Genomic DNA, 22,216 nt, shown 5'->3' on the forward strand with positions numbered 1-22,216 from the left:
TTTTGTGTGTCCACATGTAAACATGCAAATGCACTGAAAAGGGAGACAAGACACACCAAGATCTGACAGGACAGTATATATGAGGAGGGGTTTGGGACTAGAGCTGTGCTAATACAACAGTTATCAACTATACGTGGTTATTTAAATTTAAAATAATTAAAATGAAATGTTCAGTTTCTCAGCCACCCTAGCCATAAATTCAACTGCTCATTAGCCACATGTGGCTGGTGGCTGCTGTACTGGACTGAGCAGATACAGATACATCATCAAAGAAAGTTCTATTGGATAGCACTGGATTAAAAAGTAGAAATTCAAGAGGACTTTTGCTTCACATGTTTGAATTGTTAACATTTTTTTTTCAGTGAAAACATACTCATGTTGTGTTTTATACATAATAAACAAATCGATGCAACTTATTTACAGTACTTTCTTAAAATTAAGGATAAGACTAGTGACACAGTATAACATAGAACCATCAGGTTAAGAGTGCCTCCCAGATAAATAATCTATACTGGTTCGAAGAGGGCAGCTTTGGTTTTTCCATTTGCTCTCCTGTATGCTGATAAAAAGTCCAGTGTGGTGTATATTCATTAAAATGTAATAATTGGAAAAAGCCTAGATTAACAACAACAGCAAAAATCAGTTGACTGGAAAGAGTCAAGGAAAGAAAGCAGCAGGAATTTATGAGATTTCTGTATAATCTGTCATAAGAATTAGTCAGATCAGGGAAAATACACCATTACCTAAAGTTAGCCAAAAGGATATAAATGCTCAATTGATGATGAAGAGGAAACACTTTTCACTTGTAAAAACAGGACAGAAAAGCATTTTCTTCTTTTGTAATGAAGAGATCTAGCTAAAAATAATTAAAATTTGGGTAGAATATTCTTATTAGTAGCCATGCTCACCGAATGTTAGCCAAGTTGTCGGGGAGAAATCCATTTCTTGCTAATTTAGCATATAATTTCACAATTCATGCTCTAAAAATCTCACTATACTCTTCCTCACTTTCTCTGTTTATGAACATTTCTACCAGGGAGTTCTGGGATGACAAGAACCATTTTGGTGGTGAAAGCTCTGCAGTTTACCACAACATGTCGTGTTTTCCCTCCACTGGTCATGTTCAAGCTACTGTTAGGGCCTGGTGGTAAAGAACTCTGGCTGTGGATATTATGGACTATTGCGGAAAGTATCCACATCTCCTTCCAACCAGATGACACAATGAGAAGCTACAGTGGTAGCAAATGTCACATAGTTGGAAGTCACTGGGAATATAGGGTGGGGATTTTAGGAAGTACATGAAGGAGCAACATTAGCCACTCCCACTGTGCAAGAGACAAGGAACTAGTGAGGAGATTTCAAACTTGAAAACAGTCAGTACTAACAGACTGAATAAGATCAGGAGCTGGACTTAAAAAAAAAAAAAGTCTGCTTTTAACCAGGATTCTATATTACCCCTCCCTTGGACTTTAATTTCTAGGCTGCCATCACCAAAAACTTATTATTACCAAAAAATAAGTATGAACTGTGTTTTAAAAAATTTACGTTATGCTAGAAAAGCAGTGGCCTTGTGTGGCTGAAAACTCTTAAGTTAAAGGCAGAGCTATGCAACTCTAATACCAGAGAAACCACAGCTTTAGAAGTGGTTCCAAAAATTCAATACCTGGACTACTGTAACCCAAAATCCCCCCCCACAGCAAGCCGCACCAAGACAATACCCTACTCTGATACATCCATAAAACCCCATTATTTTAAGTAGTCTTGAAAACCCCAACAAACTGAGATTTCATGCTAAGCATTAATTTTCGCCAAAATGAAACTCATTCAAAATCATCATCATAAACTCACCTGTAAAGGCTCACTGTGAGGATTGTGTATATTTATAATAGGTGAGAAACTGCTGTTCACAGGGACTCTGGCCCCAAGGAATGGCCTCAGTCGATATGGGTTTGGGACCCCAACACCAAATACCTATTTCAAAGATGAAAAAAATGCACTTTGAGTTGCTTTCATAACTAACATTTTTATAGTTATAACTGATTGATCTAGGGAAAACTAGCAAGTCTACTTAGATGGAAAAATCTTAACCATTTAAAAAGATCACACATGTAATTTCTGTGCTTGATTTGGCTACCTATTTGATTTACTACATATGTATGCGTATTCGGAATTATTTCTACAATATATTGGAAATTAAAATTATAGCAGTCCTTCATGAGCTCATAGAATAGACAAAAGAAGAAAATAGGGAATCAAAAGATTTCCTTACTCCAAGGAAGGCTAGGGCCCAAGCAATTTCTCAAATATCAAGCCCAGCTCCAGGTAATACCCACAGGGGAAGGCAAGGCCCTTTGTTGACTGAGTAAACAGGGTGAGCCAGTCATTCAAATGAGAAATATTTATTAAGTGCCTATGATGTGCTAGGCACAAATACATACATAGTGAATGATTTAATAGTGAATAAGAAAGGTAATATGCCTGCTGTCATAAAGCTTATATTCTAGTATGAGGGACAGACTAGAGAACAATAAAGAAGTTGTAAAAAACAGGTCATGTAATATAGAATAACTGAATAGGGTGAGGCTGGGAATGCTCTCTTAGAGAGCATGGTCAGGGCAATCTTCTCTGGGGAAGTGATGTGAGCTGATGTCACCAGCAAGATGAGAAAAATCCAGTAATGAGTGTGTATTCAGACGAGGAGAAGTATACAAAGGGCATGAGGCAGGAAAGAGGCTGACTTGTTTGAAGACCAGGAATAAGGTAAGAAGCAGGGTCAAATGGGATGAGGTAGGAGGGCTATATGGGAGTCAGAACCTCAGAGCCCTGCTGGCCTTAGTCAGAAGTTTACATTTTGCTCTAAGAGCAATGGGACAACATTAGGATTTCCAAGGGCAAGTTGACTAGATGCGGTTTATGTTCACAGAAGGTCACTCTGACTACAGTGAATGATGGCCTATGGTAGGGCCTGGGGAGGGAGGTACGGAGGGCCTGTTGGAGGCTACTGTGTCATCCAGCAAGAGGCAGTAGTGGCTTAGAAGAGAGCAGTGGCAGTGAAGAGAGAAGTAGACAGACTCAGGATATATTTAGGAGGGGGACTTTGTGAAAGACTAGATGTGGAGAGGTGAAGAAAGACAGCTGGTCACTGAGGCTCTCCTTGAGAATGGACTACCCTCAAGTAGTCGAGCTTGGCCACAACCACCTAGGCAATTGGGGGTGCCTCTGTGGAGCAAAGGTCTTAATATTCTTATGAGGGTCTTCACTTACTCAACAGGTGCTTGTTAAATGAGTGTCATCTATACAGTACTTCAAAGTTACTCATCTGTGCAGGATGCCTACTAAACAACCACTAAAGGCTTATTTACCATACATAAACACAAGTGCCTGACTAATCAGTTTACTCTGACACCAATTTTCAAGATACATGGTTATGTTCTGGGTCCTGGAGAAGAATGTTGAAAACAAAATCATAAAAACTGTCAAGTAAGACATTAGCTAAGTAAGGAGTTAAACCAATGTGTTCCAAGCGCAGCGTAACACAGTGGTTAATAGGATGGTCTTTGTAGGTACAAAGACACTGGTTTCAATCCCTGCTCAATAACCTACTAGTAGCATAATTTGAACCAATTATTTAACCTTTCTAAACTTCACCTTCCTTATCTAAAAAAAAAAAAAAAAAAAAGGATAACGGTATCTATAACACAGGCAGAAATGCATGTAAGGTATGTAGCATAGTGCCATATAAGCAATTCTTAATAATCTTGATATACAAAAATTTTGATTCATAAAACATTAACAAACTTTAATAACCTAAACAATAATTACACATAAAAAGAACAAATTTTAAACAATCATTTACTAAAGAAAAGCTGGCATGTATGTTTTAATCTTGAAACTATTATCACGTATGCTTCATAAATGTGCAAAGTAAAATTTTAAAAAAATTTAGTATAAAATATTTTTTACTATTATTTTGCTAACCAATCTTACATTAATGCTTTAGCTATAGCTTTAAAAGACTGTTCGGTTTGATTTGCACAGGGATAGTCACAGACACAGCAGTGAGTAAAAATGCTCTAAGTCCAAACTCTTACACTTATTATCCCTGAGTTTTTAAAGAGAGTTCTTGATAGGCTGTCATATGATACATCGGAGATGAGGACTATATTTTATAAAATAAATGAAAGTTTTAATCCTGGTTCTTACCTGGTAAGTAAATACCCCATGATTGGATGTGTTAATAAATAAAGTATTTTCTACATTTCCCACTACTCTTGCAAGAAAAACTACATCAAATGATGTATTTCCTCCTGGAAGTATTTTCTGAAAAAGAACAGCAATAAATAAAGTTAAATTAATAATTAAAAAATCTGATTATGCTGACCACAATTAAATAGCTGAAGTTCTCTAAAACAATCATCTTAGAATTATTTCCATGAACTAGCTTCTCCCCCATGACGGTTTAAGCTTTAAATTAGCTAAATTATTCTGCTATGGAAAATAATAAAAAAGATCTTCATATTGATGTCTACAGTCATATAGCTTTGTCAATTACCAGCCTAAAACCCTGTACAGCAGATGGTTTCCTTAGATTCCGTTCATTCAACAATCACTAGGCTGGCATGAAGTGTCTAATTATATGCAGGCTGCTGCCTCATCACATAATCAGGCAGGAGTTGAGCCAAAGCTGAGCTTCTTATATAGATGTACTACTCTACTACTAAGCAGCAACTCGCACTATTCCAAAGAAGAAATAACCCCAGGCCTCAACCCCTTGACCTCCGCCACCCATTCACACAAGGCACTGTATGGGCCCACAACTTAAATTAGGAAAGAAGGCAGGGGTGGCAGTTATGTGCAGAAACTCACTCCTGTTACTATGTGCAGATTGAGAATGTCACTGTAGTTAGCGAAATAAAACTTTATTACAACAAAACAATTGGGCTACTCCACAGACTTCAAGGGACTTTGACTGCAGTTCTGTCTGCAATGAAGCCCTACAATGCAGAGTCATCAATCTCTCTCTTTCTGCCTCTATGGCTCGAACTCTAAAACGCTCCCCAGATTGTAGCTTATCAACAACCAAAAGAATAATCTATGAAATCATAACTTTTCTTGAACCTATCAGAGTTTGTGTAACAAGTAGCCCAAAATTTAAGGAAAGACAAGCACCTCCAAAGAGATGGAATGTATTGGCTCACCCATGGCAGAGAATGGGAAGATGAGGCTACCATATAAGAGGGTAAAATTCATTCAGCTAAAATTTTTATACTCTGCTAAAAGCTGACAGCAGGCTAAAAGGAGAGTATACAACCACTGGAAGCTGCAGACACTACATGGAGGTAACACTTGAACCAAAGTCAGTAACAGAAAGATACTTGCTAAATCTCTAAGTAGCTTGAAATTAACACACTTCTAAATAACCCACCGATCAAAAAAGCAGCCACAGGGAAATTAAAATATTCTGAATCAACTGAAAATTAAAACACAACATATCAAAATTTGTTGGCTGCAGCTAAAGCAACACTTGGAGGGCAATGTACAGTATTACATGCTTATTTTGAGAAGAAGGGCTTCAAATCAATAATCTATGTTTCTACCCTGAGAAACTAAAAAAAGAGTAGATTAAACCCAAAATATACAAAAGGAAGAAAATAACAGACAAAAGCAGAAAGGAATAAAACAGAAAACAGAAAATAGCAAAAAGTCAATAAAACCAAAGATAATGCTTCAAAAAGATCCATAAAACCCTAGACAAAATAACTAAGATTAAAAAGGAAGACAAAAATATAAGAAACTGAAATGTGGACATTAATTTATACCTTTTACACATAAAAAGGATGATTAAAGAATATTACAAACAACTATGACCATAAATTTAATAACTACAAGAAATGGACACATTCTTTAAAAAACACAATCTGCCAAAGCTCATTCAAAATGAAACAGATGATCAGGACAGACCTACACCCATTAAAGAAGTTTAATTTGTAGTTTAAGACCGTCCCACAAAGAAAAGCCCAAGCCCAGATGGTTTCATTGGCAGAATGGTAGAATTCTCTACCATCTATTTAAGAATGAATTAATATCTATCTTACGTACTTTACAACATACAGGAAAGGAAAGAACATTCCCCACCTTGTTTTATTGGTTCAGCATTACCCTGATATCAAGGCCAAAGACTTGATGAGAAAAGAAAACTACAAGTCAATATGCCTCATAAATGTAGACATACAATCAACATACAATATTGGCAAATTAAATCCAGTCAATATATAAAAAGTAGTAATATATCATACGACTAAGTGGTTTTTACCTTGACAATGCAACTCTAGTTCAACATGCAAAAGTCAAATCAATGTAATTGATATTATCAACTTACTAAAGAAGAAAAGTCAGATGGTCATGTCAAAAGGTACATAAAATGAGTTGACAAAATTCAATATCCACTCATGATTAGAAATCTCAGTAAATTGGTCAGAAGAGAAATTCCTCAACCTGATAAACAGCATCTAAAAACCCCTAGAACTACCATATTTCATGGTGAATGACTGAATGCTTTCCTGATGAAATATGGAACAAGGCAAGGATGTCCTCTCATGGCAGCTGATCACCATTATACTGGAAGTATTGGTCAGCGCAATGAGGCAAGAAAAAGAAACAAAAGGCATACACATTAGAAAGTAAGAACAATCTGTCTTTATTCACAAACAACAAAGCTGTCTATAGGAAGAACTCCAAAAATATCCTCAAAAATCCTCCCAGAATAAAAGAGTTTAAACAAGTCACAGGTATCAAGGTCAATGTATAACGATCATTTTTGTATTTCCATATACTAGCCACGAACACTAGAATTCTAATTTTTATAAAAGCATCATTCACAATCACACACACAAAAATGTTGAGGTATAAATCTATTAATGTGAAAATTCTGTAAGATGAAAACTACAAAATATTGTTAAAAGAAATCAAAAGAAGCCTTTAAAAAAAATGGAGACATACTGTGTTCATGGATCAGAAGACTCAATATTGTTAAGATGTTAATTCTTCCCAAACCTATTTATATATCCAACGCAACTGCAATAAAAATTTCAGTATAAGGAGAAAAAGCTGTACGCAACGTGAGATAATACCCTACAGCAAAAAAAGTACACTACTGATAAGAAAACTGATGAAATTCATATAAGTTTTTTTTAAGATTTTATTAATTTATCTGAGAGAGGTGAAAGAGTGATGGAGCGAGAGAGAGAGCCTGACGAATGGAGGGAGGGGCAGAGGGAGTGGGAGAAGCACGCTCCCTGCTGAGCAAGGAGCCAGATGCGGGGCTCCATCTGAGGACCCTGGGCTCATCACCCGAGTCGAAGGCAGACATTTAACCACTGAACCACCCAGGTGCCCCTCATATAAGTTTTTTAGTAATACTGTACCAATATTAATTTCCTTGTTATGATAACTGTACTATAATTATATAAGATGTTAGCACTAGGAAAAACTGGGTGAGGGATACAAGAGGACTATCTATACTTACTTTTTTATACATTTAAGAGTACTTCAAAATAACATAATAAAAAAATCTCAGCAAGATTTAAAACAAAAGAAATTGACAAGCTGATCCCAAAATTTAGATGGCAAGAAAAGGGAATAAAAAGAGCAAAACAGGGGCCCCTGGGTGACTCAGTTGGTTAAGTGTCTGCCTTTGGCTCAGGTCATGATCTCCAGGTCCTGGGATTGAGCCCTGTACTGGGTTCCCTGCTCGGTGGGGAGCCTGCTTCTCCCTCTCCCTCTGCCCACTCACCCTGCTGTTCATGCTCTCTCTTTCTCAAATAAATAAAATCTTTTAAAAAAATCTTAAAAAAAAAAAAGCAAAACAATTTTGAAAAAAGAGAAAACTGGAGGACTCACAATATCTAAGAATTATTAAAAAGCTACAGTAAACAAGAAAGTGTGGTATTGGTGAAAGGGGAGACAATTTAAAGTCTATCTATTAGACACATATTAGAACATAATGGAGAGTCCAAGAAACAGACCCACACTTAAGATCAACTGATTTTTGACAAAAATGCAGAGGGATTTCAATGAGAAAGGATAGTCTTTTCAACCAATGGTGTAGGAACTGTATATTGATATGCAATACAAAACCAGCTTGAGTCACAGCTCATACCATAAACAAACATTAACTCAAAATGGATCACAGACCTAAATGTAAAATCTAAAACTATTAAACTTCTGGAAGAAAAATTGGAGAAAAATTTTGGGACCTTGGTTTGGGCAAAGAGTTCTTAGCTACAAGTCCAAAAAGTATGACCCATAAAAAAAACCTTGATAAAATGGACTTCATGGAAATTAAAAACTTGTCCTTGGAAACATTCTGTAAAGAGAATGAAAAGACAAGCTGCAGACAGGGAGAAAGGGAGAAAAAAATGTGCAAATCACATATGTGGTAAGGACTTATATCGAGAATATATAAAGAACTCTAAAGAACTCAGTTAAGAAAACAACCCAATTAAAAAACAGGTGAAAGAACTGAGCAGACATTTCACGGAAGAAAATATGTGGATGGCAAATAAGTAACTGAAAAGATGTTCACCATTGTTAGTCGGTGATAAATATAAATTAAAATAAAAATGAACACTGTAACTATTTGAGTGACTATAATTAAAAACAAGCAAACAAAACCCATCCTCACAATACTGAGTACTAACAAAGATGCTGAACAACTGGAGCATACATTCATTCCTAGTGGGAATGCAAAAGGTACAGTCACTATGAGACACCATCAAATATATACTTAGCGTAAGACCAAGCAATTCCACTCCTAAGTATTTATATAAGGGAAATGAGGAAAAGAAAATTTATGTCCACACAAAAATCTATATGTGAACATTTATAGTGGTTTTATTTATAATAACTCCAAACTGGGAGGAATGTAAATGTCTTTAACTGGTGAATAGATAAACAGACTGTAATACTGTCATCCAATGAAATATGACTGAGCAATCAAGTCATACAAAGAACAGATACATCCAACTACATGGATAACGTGAAATGCATTATGCTAAACGAAAGAAGTCAGACTCAAAAAGCTATATACTGCATGGTTCCATTTATATAACCTCTGGAACAGGGTACACTCAGAGGCTTGAGTTGACTGAGTTATCAATGACATAACTATGAATTTGTCAAAACTCAGAACTATACATTAAAATGGGTGAATTTTACTGAAAGTATACAATAAAAATATATACATATATGTATATATTCGCACACATTCACTCAAGACAGTATTTTAGCCTGGACCTTTTTTTGTAAGGGTCTCAGTTTTTATAAGGGTCTTCAGTTTCCTGGAGCAAGGACAAGTAATTGAATGTTTAGGTTTAACTACTGGTAGGGAAGAGTAAACTCAAATCTACTTTAAGACAACAAAAATCGTTAAACAATATGGATATTTTCACTGAGCACATGCCGTCTGTCCACACTTCCCACTGTTGTGAATTTAACTCTAAGGGGTCATATTGCTGGCCACCTACTTACCACCTTCATTATGCTGACACCTAGGGGCACAGAGAGGAGCCTCAAGGCTATCTGAGAAAAGAATGTCATTTTTCCCATCCAAGATGCCTGTGCTTGTAATACAGACACTTAATTTTATAACACACCAAGAAAAAAAAAAGGGAAAAAAACCACACTAAAAAATGCAGAGCTAATCAGAAACTTCCATATTTTAAAGCAAGGAGCGAGGATAACAAAAACCTCATAGGAAGGGGCAGTGAAGAAATCTGTATGACTCATTCTGGGCACTGCATTGAGGGAGGAAAACTAATTTACTCCTAGAATTTCAACTACAACTCAGGACTCATGCAGGTTTATAATCTGATTATGTACTGGTGGTCCCTCAAAAACCTCAAGCAGTAAATGTAACGTTTTGTTTGTAGTGCTAAGATCACTAGTGCTGTCACTCTGGGGGAAAACGCAACTTCAACGCAAGCTAACAGTGACAGTACCATGCCCTTCACCATAAGATGTGTTCCAAGTTCAGAGACATAAAAATGTTGAAAACTGTTTTAGAATCAATGAGTATGGTATTCCTGTTTGATAGCCATTCTAACGTCAATGAAGATATTCATAAGGCCTGTGTTCTCTACAGGGAAATTTATCCAGCCAGAGAAAAACTGGTTTCCTTTAAAATATTTATGAGAACTTAACATATATATTTAAATAATATCTTTCAAAAGTCCATCTAAATTCAAAGAGGAAGGAAAATGATCATGGAACATTTAATTCTTTTTTTTTTAAAGATTTTATTTATTTATTTGAGAGAGAGAGAATGAGAGAGAGAGAGCACGAGAGGGAAGAGGGTCAGAGGGAGAAGCAGACTCCCTGCCGAGCAGGGAGCCCGATGTGGGACTCGATCCCGGGACTCCAGGATCATGACCTGAGCCGAAGGCAGTCGCCCAACCAACTGAGCCACCCAGGTGCCCGGAACATTTAATTCTTAATATAACCTTTTGCTACTACCAGAACTGGATATCTGGCCTTGAGTAAGTAGGTGATGCATTGGAGACCTGCGTTTCTAGTTCTGTCACTAAGAAACTGATTTTTGGCAAGTCATTTAACCTCTGTAAGTTTCAATTTCTCCTAAATTGAAAATGAGCCAGTTTTATTAGATGATCTCTGAGATCCTAATTCTTAAAGAAACCATAAACATGACCATTCTCACTGCTTAATTCCTATGGAAGATGAGGCTTTGCTTCATGATGTCATTTACCTCTGAGGGGGGGCAGGGAAGTCTAGAAATGAGAGTACAAGTTCTCTTTGATAGTTCTCAGTATCTGTCAAGACTTGACTCCACCATTATTTTCGTACTTTAAGAAGACGCTGGGATAGAACAAGTATTTCCCTCCTTCTCCTCAGCCTTCCCCTCTTCCCCTCCCCCTCCCCTCCCCCCCCTTCCTCTAATAACAGGGAAAATCTAATTCCAAGTGACATTTAAGGATGTAACAAAACAGAACAGCAGGCTCAGGAACATAATCTTCCCATAAGAATTCATCAGATTTGCTACGATTTATCCTTTTGTCCCCTTTCCTGTACACTTTCTAAATTAGATGAATTTGGCGTGATAAAAAATTAGAAAACAGTATAAAAAGTAATGAAGAACAAACAAGGTGTGTTAGCTTTAACTTAACATTACCTGTGGCTAAGTATTTCACCTTTGTACCATTGCTTAGTTCCTGGCCGGCTCCCTCAGCAAGCTCATCCAGGTCCACGACTTCACCAATGACTCTGAAACTTCCATTTCGAATCTGGTCTTTTCTCTTATAATTTAAACTCAGACACCAACTGTCACTTGGCACTTGTACCTGAATGTCTAAGAGACATCTCAAATCTAACATGTCGAAAACTGAACTACTGATCATACTCGCAAAATCTGCTCTACCCTCAGCCTTCTTCATCCTAGTTGATGGCAACTCTGTCCCTTAGTAGTTTGGGACAAAAACTAGAGTCAATCTTGACTCTTCTCTTTCTCTTGGTCTCACATCAGGAAATCCTGTTGGCTATGTCTTCAAAATATATCCCAAATCCAACAGCTTTCTTCACTTCCTCACTCTTGTCAGAGTAACTGTCTTCTTACTGTGGGGTACTGCAATAGCTCATGTAACTGGTGTCCCTGACTCTCTCCTTGCTCTCCTGCAGTCTCTTTTTGATAAACAGTGATCCTTATAAAACATAAGCTATCATTTCATTTCTCAGCTCAAATCCATGAAGGCTTCTAATTTCAATCAGGATAAAAGCCAAAGTCCACATCATAGCTTGTAAGGGCCTTCACAGTTTGTCCCCTCCCATCCCCCTTCACTTCTCTCACCCTGGTCCCTCTGGTCTAGCTGCACGGTCGTCTTTGCACACAGGCATGCTTTCACATCAGAGCCTTTGTGCTGCCTGGACCCTCTGTCTGGAATGTTCTTCTTCCATATATCCCACTTCCTTCCATTCAGTACTCTCTCTCACCTCCTTCAAGTCTGTTCAAATGTCACCTTCTAAATGAAGCCTGTCCTGACTCTCCTATTTAAAACTGGAGGAGTGATGGCAGCATAAGACGTTCCTCCTTTTTGCCCCCCTTTTTAAGCTATGGATTTGAAATCCATCCACAAACAGAAGTGCTGTTGTGGGAATTGTGGGATTCGTACCATATGCCAGGGGACACGGGAGTTGTCTCGACCACCTGTGCATCTGGTAGTAGGTGGGCAGACTTCAGTATGGGCTGCAGAATCAGTGCACTTGCCCCAAACCACTCCTGCCACGGTGAGGAACAAACCCAGAGAGTGCTGACCTAGGCAGATGCCCATATGAGACAGACGTTGTAAAAGTCTAGCCTTGCCGGGGACACATTCCACTATGCCACTGAAGCCCCTCCCCAACCAAAAAAAAAGTTTGGTCACAGTGGAAACTGTAAGAGGCATTTCCCCAGTGCCATTCCCCTTGCCCCTACTCCACCAAAGCAACAATCCATGGGAATGAATTATCTAGCAGTAGAGACCTTTACAACAAGGGAAAAGGACAGCAGTGAGTGAGTACCCGACTACTCCAGTCGTGCAAGGCATGGCAGGAGAAACCTGTTTCTTTTCAGCAGCACCCAGAGTACTGAGGCAGGACCCCCAAAACTGGGGAAGGGAAAGCAGCAGGAAAGAGACAGATAAGAATATCAAGGGGCATTAAAGATACACAGTTGCTCCTGACTGTGCTCAGGACTTCAGCAGAAAGTCTGCCCATGAACCTCCGGGAATACTTCGCCTGAGGATACCCCCACTGGGTCTATAGACACCCCAACGCCCTGAGTGCTAAACCCACATCTCTTCTCACTCTGCAGTTGGCTCCTCGTGCTCACTCCCAAGTGCAGTGGTGAGAGCAAATCCAGTAAATGGACTGTTACCAGGAAAACAGCAGTATGTGTGGGCAAGGGAGAAACCACAAACTTGAGCACCACCTTCTGGAAAATCTAAAACGTGGAGAAAATCCAAATATAATAGCACCAACAAATAGTATACCTCATCTGAAGACAACCAGTAAAGATTTAGGAAGGGGCCTGCTACTTCAAACACAAAAGCAGAAAAGCAAAACTACAAGAAACATGAAAAATCAAAAAAACATGATCACCAAAAGAACAGTAATTCTCCAACAACCAAAAGCACAGATTTTTGCAATCTAGCTGTTAAAAAAAAAAAAGGAACTACTTTGAATCCTTTAAGATTTTCTTTATTTATTTGAGAGAGAGAGAGAGAGCACAAGCAGGGGGAGCAGCAGGCAGAGGGAGAAGCAGGCTCCCCAACCAGCAGAGAGCCTGGTGTGGGGCTCAATCCCAGAACCCTGGGATCATGACCTGAGCAGGAGGCAGACACTTAACCAACTGAGCCATCAAGGCATTCCTCAAAGTAGTTCTTTTGAACAAACTCAGTGATGTCCAAGAAAACTCAGAAGGACAATTCAATGAAATCAGGAAACAATATACAAACAAAACGAGATATTTAACAAAGAGAAGAAATAATAAAGAAGAACCACACCAAAATTCTGGAGCTTAAGATTTCAATGATTGAAATGAAAAAAAATGCAATAGAGAGCATGTACGGCAGAGTAAAGCAAAGAGAAGACAGAATAAGTGATCTAGAAATTCTGAGTTATTCAATTAGAACAGAACAAAGGAAAAAGAATTAAAAAGAGTGAAGAAAGCCTACTGAATCTATGGGAGTCCATCAAAGAACAAATATAACAATTGGAGTTCCAGAGAAGAGAGGGAGAAGGGGGCAGAAAGTTTAAAGAAATAATAGTTGAGAACTTCCCAAACTTGGGGAGAGGCTTGTACATCCATGTTCATGAAGCTAATAGATCACCCTATTATCTTAATGCAAAAAGACCTTTCTAACACATGGTGTAATGAAAATGTCAAAAATCAAAGACAAAGAGAGAATCCTAAAAGCACCCCGGGTAAAAAAAGATTGTAATCTATAAAGGAACTCCATTAGGCTATTAGTGATTTCTCAGCAGAAACCCTACAGGCCAGGAGAGAGTGGGATGACATACTCGAAGTATTGAAAGAAAAAACTGCTAGCCAAGAATACTCTTATCTAACAAAGTTATCCTTCAGATGCAAAGGAGAAATAGTGACTTTCTTGGACTAACAATTCACTGGTGAATTGTGAGGGTGTTTATCACCACTAGACTTGCTTTGTTTATCACCACTAGACTTGCTTTGTAAGAAATGTTGAAAGGAGTTCTTCTAGCTGAAATGAAAAGATGTTAATAGTGATACAAAAACATATGAAAGTATATAACACACTGGGTAAAGGTAAATACAAGTCAGACATAGAAAATCCTAATTCTGTAAGAGGATGGTGTGTTAACCACTTAACTGTACTAGAAAGGCTAAAGAAGAAGACTATTAAAAATAATTATAGTGGGATGCCTGGGTGGCTTAGTCGGTTAAGCGGCTGCCTTCAGCTTAGGTCATGATCCCATTGTCCCGGGATCGAGTCCCACGTCGGGCTCCTTGCTCAGCGGGGAGCCTTCTTCTCCCTCTCCCTCTGCCTGCCGCTCCCCCTACTCATGCTCTCTCTCTGACAAATAAATAAAATCTTTAAAAAAATAATTATAGTTACTATAATTTGTTAATGAACACACAATATAAAAAGAGGTCAATAATGACATCAAGCATATAAAAGTGAAAGAGTAAAAGGTGAAGCTTTTACACAACTGAAGTTGCTATCAGCTTAAAACGAATGGCTTTTAAGATGTTTTATGTAAGCTTCATGGTACCAAGAAGCAAAACCAGATTCACATAAGTTAAAGAAGGGGGAAATAGAGTGGGGAAAAAAAAAATCACAAGTCTATAAAGACAGGCAGAAAAAGAGGGAAAAAGAATCAATGGAAATGCAGAACAACCAGAAAGCCATTAAGAAGACTACATTGTAAGTCCTTATGTATCAAGAATAACTCTAAATGTAAATGAATCGAATACACTAATCAAAAGGCACACAGGGACTAGATAAAGAAATGAGACTCAACTCTGTATGCTACAGAAAGCAAACTTCAGCTTTAAGGACACACATTGGCTCAAAGTGAAGGGATGGAAAAAGACATTCAGTGCAAGTGGAAACCAAAAGAGAGGGGGGGTGGAGATGCTTGTATCAGATGAAACAGACTTTAAAAGCCAAACATGGTAACAAGAGACAAAGAAGATCATAATATAATAATAAAGGGGTCAATGCATTAAGAGGTTATAACAATTGTAAATACTTATGTACCCAACATCAGAGCACCTAAATATATTAACAAATACTGACAGATCTGAAAGGAGAAATCGACAATACAATAATAGCAGGGAACTTCAATATGCCACTTTCACCAATGGATAGATCATTCAGACAGAACATCAATAAGGAAATGTTGGACTTGAACCATATATTAGACCAAATAGACCTAACAGACATTTATAGATCATTCCATCCTACAGCAGCAAATAACATGTTCTTCTCAAGTGCACACAAAACATTCTTCAAGGCAGACCTTATGACAGTACACAGAACAAGTCTTATGGCAAATTAAAGAAGACTGAAATAATACCAAGTATATTTTCAGACCATAACATTTTCAGACCACAACGTATGAAACTAGAAATCAGCAAAACGGAAGCTGGAAAATCTACAAATGTGTGGAAATTAAACAACATAACCCTGAACAACCAAGGAGTCAAAAAAAAAAAAATCAAAAGGGAAACCAAAAAAGATACTGAAACAAATGAAAATGGAGACACAACATACCAAAACTTATGCTATGCTGCAAAAGCAGTTCTAAGAGGGACTTTATAGTTATAAATGCGCTATGTTAAGAAAATAGAAACATCTCAAATAAATAACCTAACTTTACACCTCAAGGAACTAGAAATAGAAGAAAAAACCCAAGTCCAAAATTAGCAGAAGGGAAGAAATAAAAATCAGAGCAGAAATAAATAAAATAGAGACCAGAAAAACAAAAAGGAAAAAAACAGTGAAACTAAGAGCTGGTTTCAAAAAGATAAAACAAACTGGCACCTTTAGCTATACAAACCATGAAAGAAGACAATATTCAAAGTCAGAAATGAAAAAGGAGACATTACAAATGATACTACAGAAACACACAGATCATAAGAGACTAGTATGGACAATTATATGCCAACACATTGGATAACCTAGAAGAAATGGATAAATTCTCAGAAACATACAACCTACCAAGACTGAATCAGGAAAAAATAGAAAATCTGAATAGACCAGTGAATAAGGAGATTGAATCACTAACCAAAAACCTCCCAACATAGAAAACCCCAGGATAAGCTGGTTTCACTAATGAATTCTACCAAACATTTAAAGAAGAATTAATGCCATCTTTCTCAAACTCTTCTAAAAAATTGAAGGGACAGAACACATCAAAATTCGTTTTATGAAGCCAGCATTACCCTGATACCAAAGCCAGACAAGGACAAACAAAAAAACTATAGACCAATACCATCTATGAATGGATGCAAAAATTCTCAAAAAATATTAGCAAACTGAATTCAACAGACATTGAAAGTTCTATACGCCATGACCAAGTAGGATTTCTTCTTGGGATGGAAGGATGGTTCAAAAATGCAAATCAATAAATGTGATACACATTTAACAGAATGAAAGATAAAAATCAAATGATCATCTCAATGTAGAAAAGCATCTGACAAAATACAACACATTTTCATGATTAAAAACCCTCAACAGATTGGGTACAGATTGGACACAATTCTATATAATAAAGGCCACATATGAAAAATCCATAGCTCACATCATACTCAACAACAACAACAACAACAAAAACGAAAGCTTTTCCTCCAGGATCAGGAAAAAGATGAGGGCGCCCACTCTCACCACATTTAATCAGAGTAATAATGGATGGCCTAGTTAGACCAATTAGGCAAGACAAAGAAATAAAAGGCATATGAATCAGAAAGGAAGAAGTAAAATTGTCATATTTGCAGATGATCTGATTTTATATAGAGAAAATCCTAAATAAAGATTCAACCAAAAAACTGTTGGAATTAATCAACAAGTTCAGTATATTTGCATGATATAAAATCAACATACAGAAATCAGTTGTGTTGGTATAAACAATGAAACATCTGAAAAAGAAATAAATAAAACTATCCTGTTCATAGTAGGCATAAAAAAATACTTGGGAATAAATTTAATCAAGGAGGTGAACGATGTACAGATGTACAGGTATACCTCATTTTACTGCGCTCCACTTTATTGCACTTCACAGATACTGTACTTTGTTTTATTTTGTTTTTACAAATTGAAGGGTGTGTGGCAACCCTGTGCTGAGCAAGTCTATCAGTGTAATTTCTTTTTTCTTAAAGATTTATTTATTTATTTATTTATTTGAGAGAACGAGAATGAGAGAGAGAGAGTACATGAGAGGGGGGAGGGTCAGAGGGAGAAGCAGACTCCCCGCTGAGCAGGGAGCCTGATGCGGGACTCGATCCCAGAACTCCAGGATCATGACCTGAGCCGAAGGCAGTCGCTTAACCAACTGAGCCACCCAGGCGCCCCTATCAGTGTAATTTCTTTTCAATAGCATTTGCTCACTTTGTGTCTCTGTGTCACATTTTGGTAATTCCTGCAATATTTCAAACTCTTTCTTTATTACTATATTTGTTATGGTGATATGTGATTAGTGATTATGACTCACTGAAAGCTCAGATAATGGTTAGCATTTTTTAGTAATAAAGTATTTTAAAATTAAAGTATATACACTTTTTTTAAAGACATAATGATATTGCGTGCTTAACAGAATACAATACAGTGTAAACATAAATTTTATGTGCCCTGGAAAACTAAAAAAAAAAATCATTTCATTGTGATATTCCCTTTATTGTTATACTCATTTTACTGTGGTGGTCCGGAACCAAACCCATAATATCTGCCTTTGTTATGAAAACTACAAAACCTTGATGAAAGAAATCGAAGAAGACACAAATGGGAAGATATCCCATTTTCACTGATTTGAAGAATTAATACACTGATAACTGCCTGTTAAAATGCCCATACTACCTAAAGTCATCTAGAGAGTCAAAGCAATCCCTAGCAATATCCCAAAGACATTTTTTACAGAAATAGATAAAACAATCCTAAAATTTGTATGGAACCATAAAGACTCCAAGTAGCCAACATCATCATGAGAAAGAACAACAAAGCTTAAGGGGTCACATTTCCTGCTTTCAAACTATACTATGAAGCTGCAGTAATTAAAACAGTATGGTACTGGCATACAGACCAATGGAACAGAGTGCCGAGAAATAAATCTCTGCACATGCAGTCAACTAATATTTGACAAGGAAGCCAAGAACACTCAATGGGAAAAGGTAATCTGGTCAACAAATGGTGTTAGGAAAACTGGATAACTATGTGCAGAAAAAATGAAATTGGATCTGTATCTTCCAACACTCACCAAAATTAATTAAAAATGGATTAAAGGCTTAAACATAAGACCGGATACAATAAACCTCCAGAAGAAAACATTGATATTAGCGTGGGCCATGATTTTTTGAGTATGACACCAAAGGCACAAGCAACAAAAACAAAAATCAATGAGTGGGACTATATCAAACTAAAAAACTTCTGCATGGCAAAATAGAAGATCAACAAAACAAAAAGGAAACCTATAATATGGGAGAAGATATTTGCAAATCATATGTCAGATATGGGGTTAATATCTAAAATACATAAGAAACTCATACAACTTAATAACAAAAACCCAAAAATCTGATTTAAAAATGGGCAGATCAATAAACATATTTTCCCAAAGAAGGCATAGCCAACAGGTATACAAAAAGATGCTCAACAATTCTAATCATGAGGGAAATGTAAATCAAAACCACAATGAGATATCACTTCATAACTGTTAGAATGGCTATCATTATGAAGAGAAGAGAAAACAAGTGTTGATGAGATGTGGAGATAAGGGTACACTGTTGGTGGGAATGTAAACTGATTCAAAACAGTATGGAGGTTCCTCAGAAAATGAAAAATCGAGCAACCATATGATCTGGTAATCCTACTTCTGGGTACTTATCCAAAGGAAATGAAAACAGGCTATTGAGATATATGCACTCCCATGTTCACTGCAGCATTATTCACAATAGCCAGGATATCGAAACAACCCAAGTGTCTATCAACAGGTGAATAGGTAAAAAAGATATGGTATACACACACATAAACACACAACCCCGCGGAATATTATTCAGCCATAAGAAAAAAAAGGAGATCCTGCCATTTGTAACAACATGGATGGACCCTGAGGGCATTGTACTTAATGAGATAAGCCAAACAGGAAAACACAAATACTTTCTGCTGTCACTTATATGGAATCTAAAAAAGCCAAACTTGTAAAAACAGAGAGCGGAATGGTGGTTACCAGGGACTGGATGATGGGGCAATTGGTGATATGTTGTTGAAGGGTACAAATGCAGAAGAAAAAGAAGTTCTAGAGATCTAACGCAGAGCATAGTGACCATAGACAACAACATAATACTATAAACTTCAAAGTTCCTAAGAAACTAGATCTTAATAGTTCCCACCAGCAAAGAGAAATGATAATTATGTGACATGACAGAGGTGTTAGCTAACCCTATGGTGGTAATCATATTGCAATATATAAATGTATCAAATCAACACACTGTTATATGTCAACTGTACACCTCAAACTTACAAAATGTTAAATGTCAATTGCATCACAATTTTTTTAAAAAAGAAAAAATTGGACCACATCTCCCACTGCACTCCTAGTCCCTTTATCCTACTCTTTTTCTCTGCTCATCATCTAATCATCTGCTCATCATCTACTATTTTATGAAATTTATTTACTTCTCTTGCCTCCCCTCTGCTGCTGCTGTCACCCAAACCCCCCGGAAGTATAAGTGAAGAATCTTTGTTGTTCAGGGATAAATCCATAGTGCCTGGCACGTAGTAAGGTGTTTAAGAATATTAGTGAAATTAATTAATTCCTTATTTCCACACAGATGGTAAACTATTTTCTAATTTAAACTTTCTTACATGTTTTACTTTTTTTTTTTTTTTAAAGATTTTATTTATTTATTAGACAGAGACACAGCGAGAGAGGGAACACAAGCAGGGGGAGTGGGAGAGGGAGAAGCAGGCTTCCCGCCGAGCAGGGTGCCTGATGTGGGGCTTGATCCCAAGACCCTGGGACCATGACCTGAGCTGAAGGCAGACGCCTAACGACTGAGCCACCCAGGCGCCCCTCTTACATGTTTTAAATTGCAAAAGTAGTTAAGTGCTTGTTTTAGTTGGGGATACAGGGCCAAGATGTATGAAGAAACAGTTAATACAACAAATCTTCCCCCATTCTCATCCTTTTCAGCTTACCCAGTTAACCTATCTGTACCTTACTCTGGCTCTTATTAATATGTCCATATTTTCTACTTTTTATAAAAATAGCATCATATTCTAGTCTACAATGTGCTTTTCTTACATATTAACACATATATCATAGTATTATATATCAACAGATATGGATCAGTTCATTCTTTTTATTATCCACATAATAATTTTCCATACTACTGCTAGATCACATTTTGTTCAATTCCCATTAACATGCATGGATATCAGAGTTTAACCTGAAATAGAATAAATAATGTCCAGGGTTCTACATCTAATTAAAAATAATCATTAATTTTCATTAATGACCTTCAACCCATGAGAAGAGATATTAATTAAGCATAGTAAAATATGTGGGCTAAAACATTTTAATTTTAGTCACAGATTGAAACAATGTTTTCCTAGTTAATCTTCAGATTATATGAAAATTTAATCAATCAAAAAGTTCTAAACAATCAAGGAAACAATAATTTGTTTGCTACCTGTGTCTGTAAGGCACTACATTTTTATAATTCTTACCATAATAAAAATTTGACTATTATAATAGAGTATTAAAAAAATCTGTATTCTTTGATATGAAACATATATTACATATTTTATGTATGTAATACATAAATACAGTCATGAAAGATGAATAGGTCTAAATTGCAATCTTATGGAATTTTAAATTGTAAGTATAATTAACTAGACAATTATAGTTAATTAACAGGTAATTACAAATAACAGATAATTATCAGAAGTCATATACAGAAAAACAAATTGTCACACAACCACATTCCTTATTACCCTTATTCTTGATTTTCAGGTTAAAACAAGACCTTACTAAGGGGGTTATTTGCCTGTGGGTTATTATATGGTTATATAAAACTTGGTCTTTTAAAAAAACAACTACTCTTTTCTCTATTTCCTACTGGTTAGTTAATATAGAGATGATATTGGTAAATAACCGAAAACTTAAGTGTGTTACAGAAAATGTTCTATTCTCAAGGAAATAAGATCTGACCAGGAATTCTGAAGGTGACAAAGAGTTAAAATAAAATTACAGAAAGGGTCTGCTCTCCTGGACACGAGAAGACTCTTTTCATCTTTCACCAAAGGCTCTTAATGTAGGCATAAAATTGAAGTAGAGGGGAAATAAGGTTATTTCTTCCCCCAAGAGTACATTCCATTCGTCCCCTCCACTTCTTGAGCTGCTGGAGTCCACACCTTACTGCAGGAAATTAAGATGGAAACCAAGAAGAAGAAGAAAGTAAGAGAAGATAGCACAGACTGTGGCTATCCTCTTTTGAAGCTAAATCTAGGTGACTCAACTGTAGATTTTGATAGGTATAGATTATTTTTATTGTTTAATTCTACCTCCTGACAATGGAAAACACTTATTGATTTTTAACTTATCCTTTGACTAACATATACATTTAGTTTATCTTTTGAAGAATTTTCAGAAAAACTCTTCTCTTTGCATAAAGTTCATGTGTAGAAATAAGTCCTGAGAGAGTCTAGTTCGGAAATGTCAAGCTAGTGGCCGTTAGCTTGTTTTGTTTGGTCTACACCATCTGTCTTTCTAAAACTGAATTTATTTTCAATGTGTAAAAACTGGAAGATATCATATAAAAATTCCTATTTCTGATTCTTCTTGGAACATAAGAAGAACTGGGTATGGGCTTACATTCCCACATGGTAACCACCAGCTGGAGCCAAGTGCGGGCTGATCCCTTTGGAGAGGCCACATGCTCCCCAGGTCACCTTCATTCCATGTGGCCTGCTTATCT

General features: G+C 36.8%; 1 protein-coding gene across 1 annotated transcript in view; it reads right to left on the minus strand.

The window, feature by feature from the left end:
* Positions 1 to 22,216, minus strand: part of TMEM131 (transmembrane protein 131) — a 225,112-nt gene that overhangs the window by 85,471 nt on the left and 117,425 nt on the right. The window contains exons 6-7 of the mRNA XM_073897950.1: positions 4,204 to 4,320; positions 1,849 to 1,971 (exon numbers count right to left, since the gene is read on the minus strand). Of these exons, the coding sequence (XP_073754051.1) occupies positions 1,849 to 1,971; positions 4,204 to 4,320 (240 nt within the window). The remainder of the gene's footprint in view (positions 1 to 1,848; positions 1,972 to 4,203; positions 4,321 to 22,216) is intronic.

Source organism: Callorhinus ursinus, unplaced genomic scaffold (assembly GCF_003265705.2).
Source record: "Callorhinus ursinus isolate GAN/ISIS: 27379988/994484 unplaced genomic scaffold, GSC_fseal_2.0 scaffold10, whole genome shotgun sequence".
NCBI classification, from domain to species: Eukaryota; Metazoa; Chordata; class Mammalia; order Carnivora; family Otariidae; genus Callorhinus; species Callorhinus ursinus.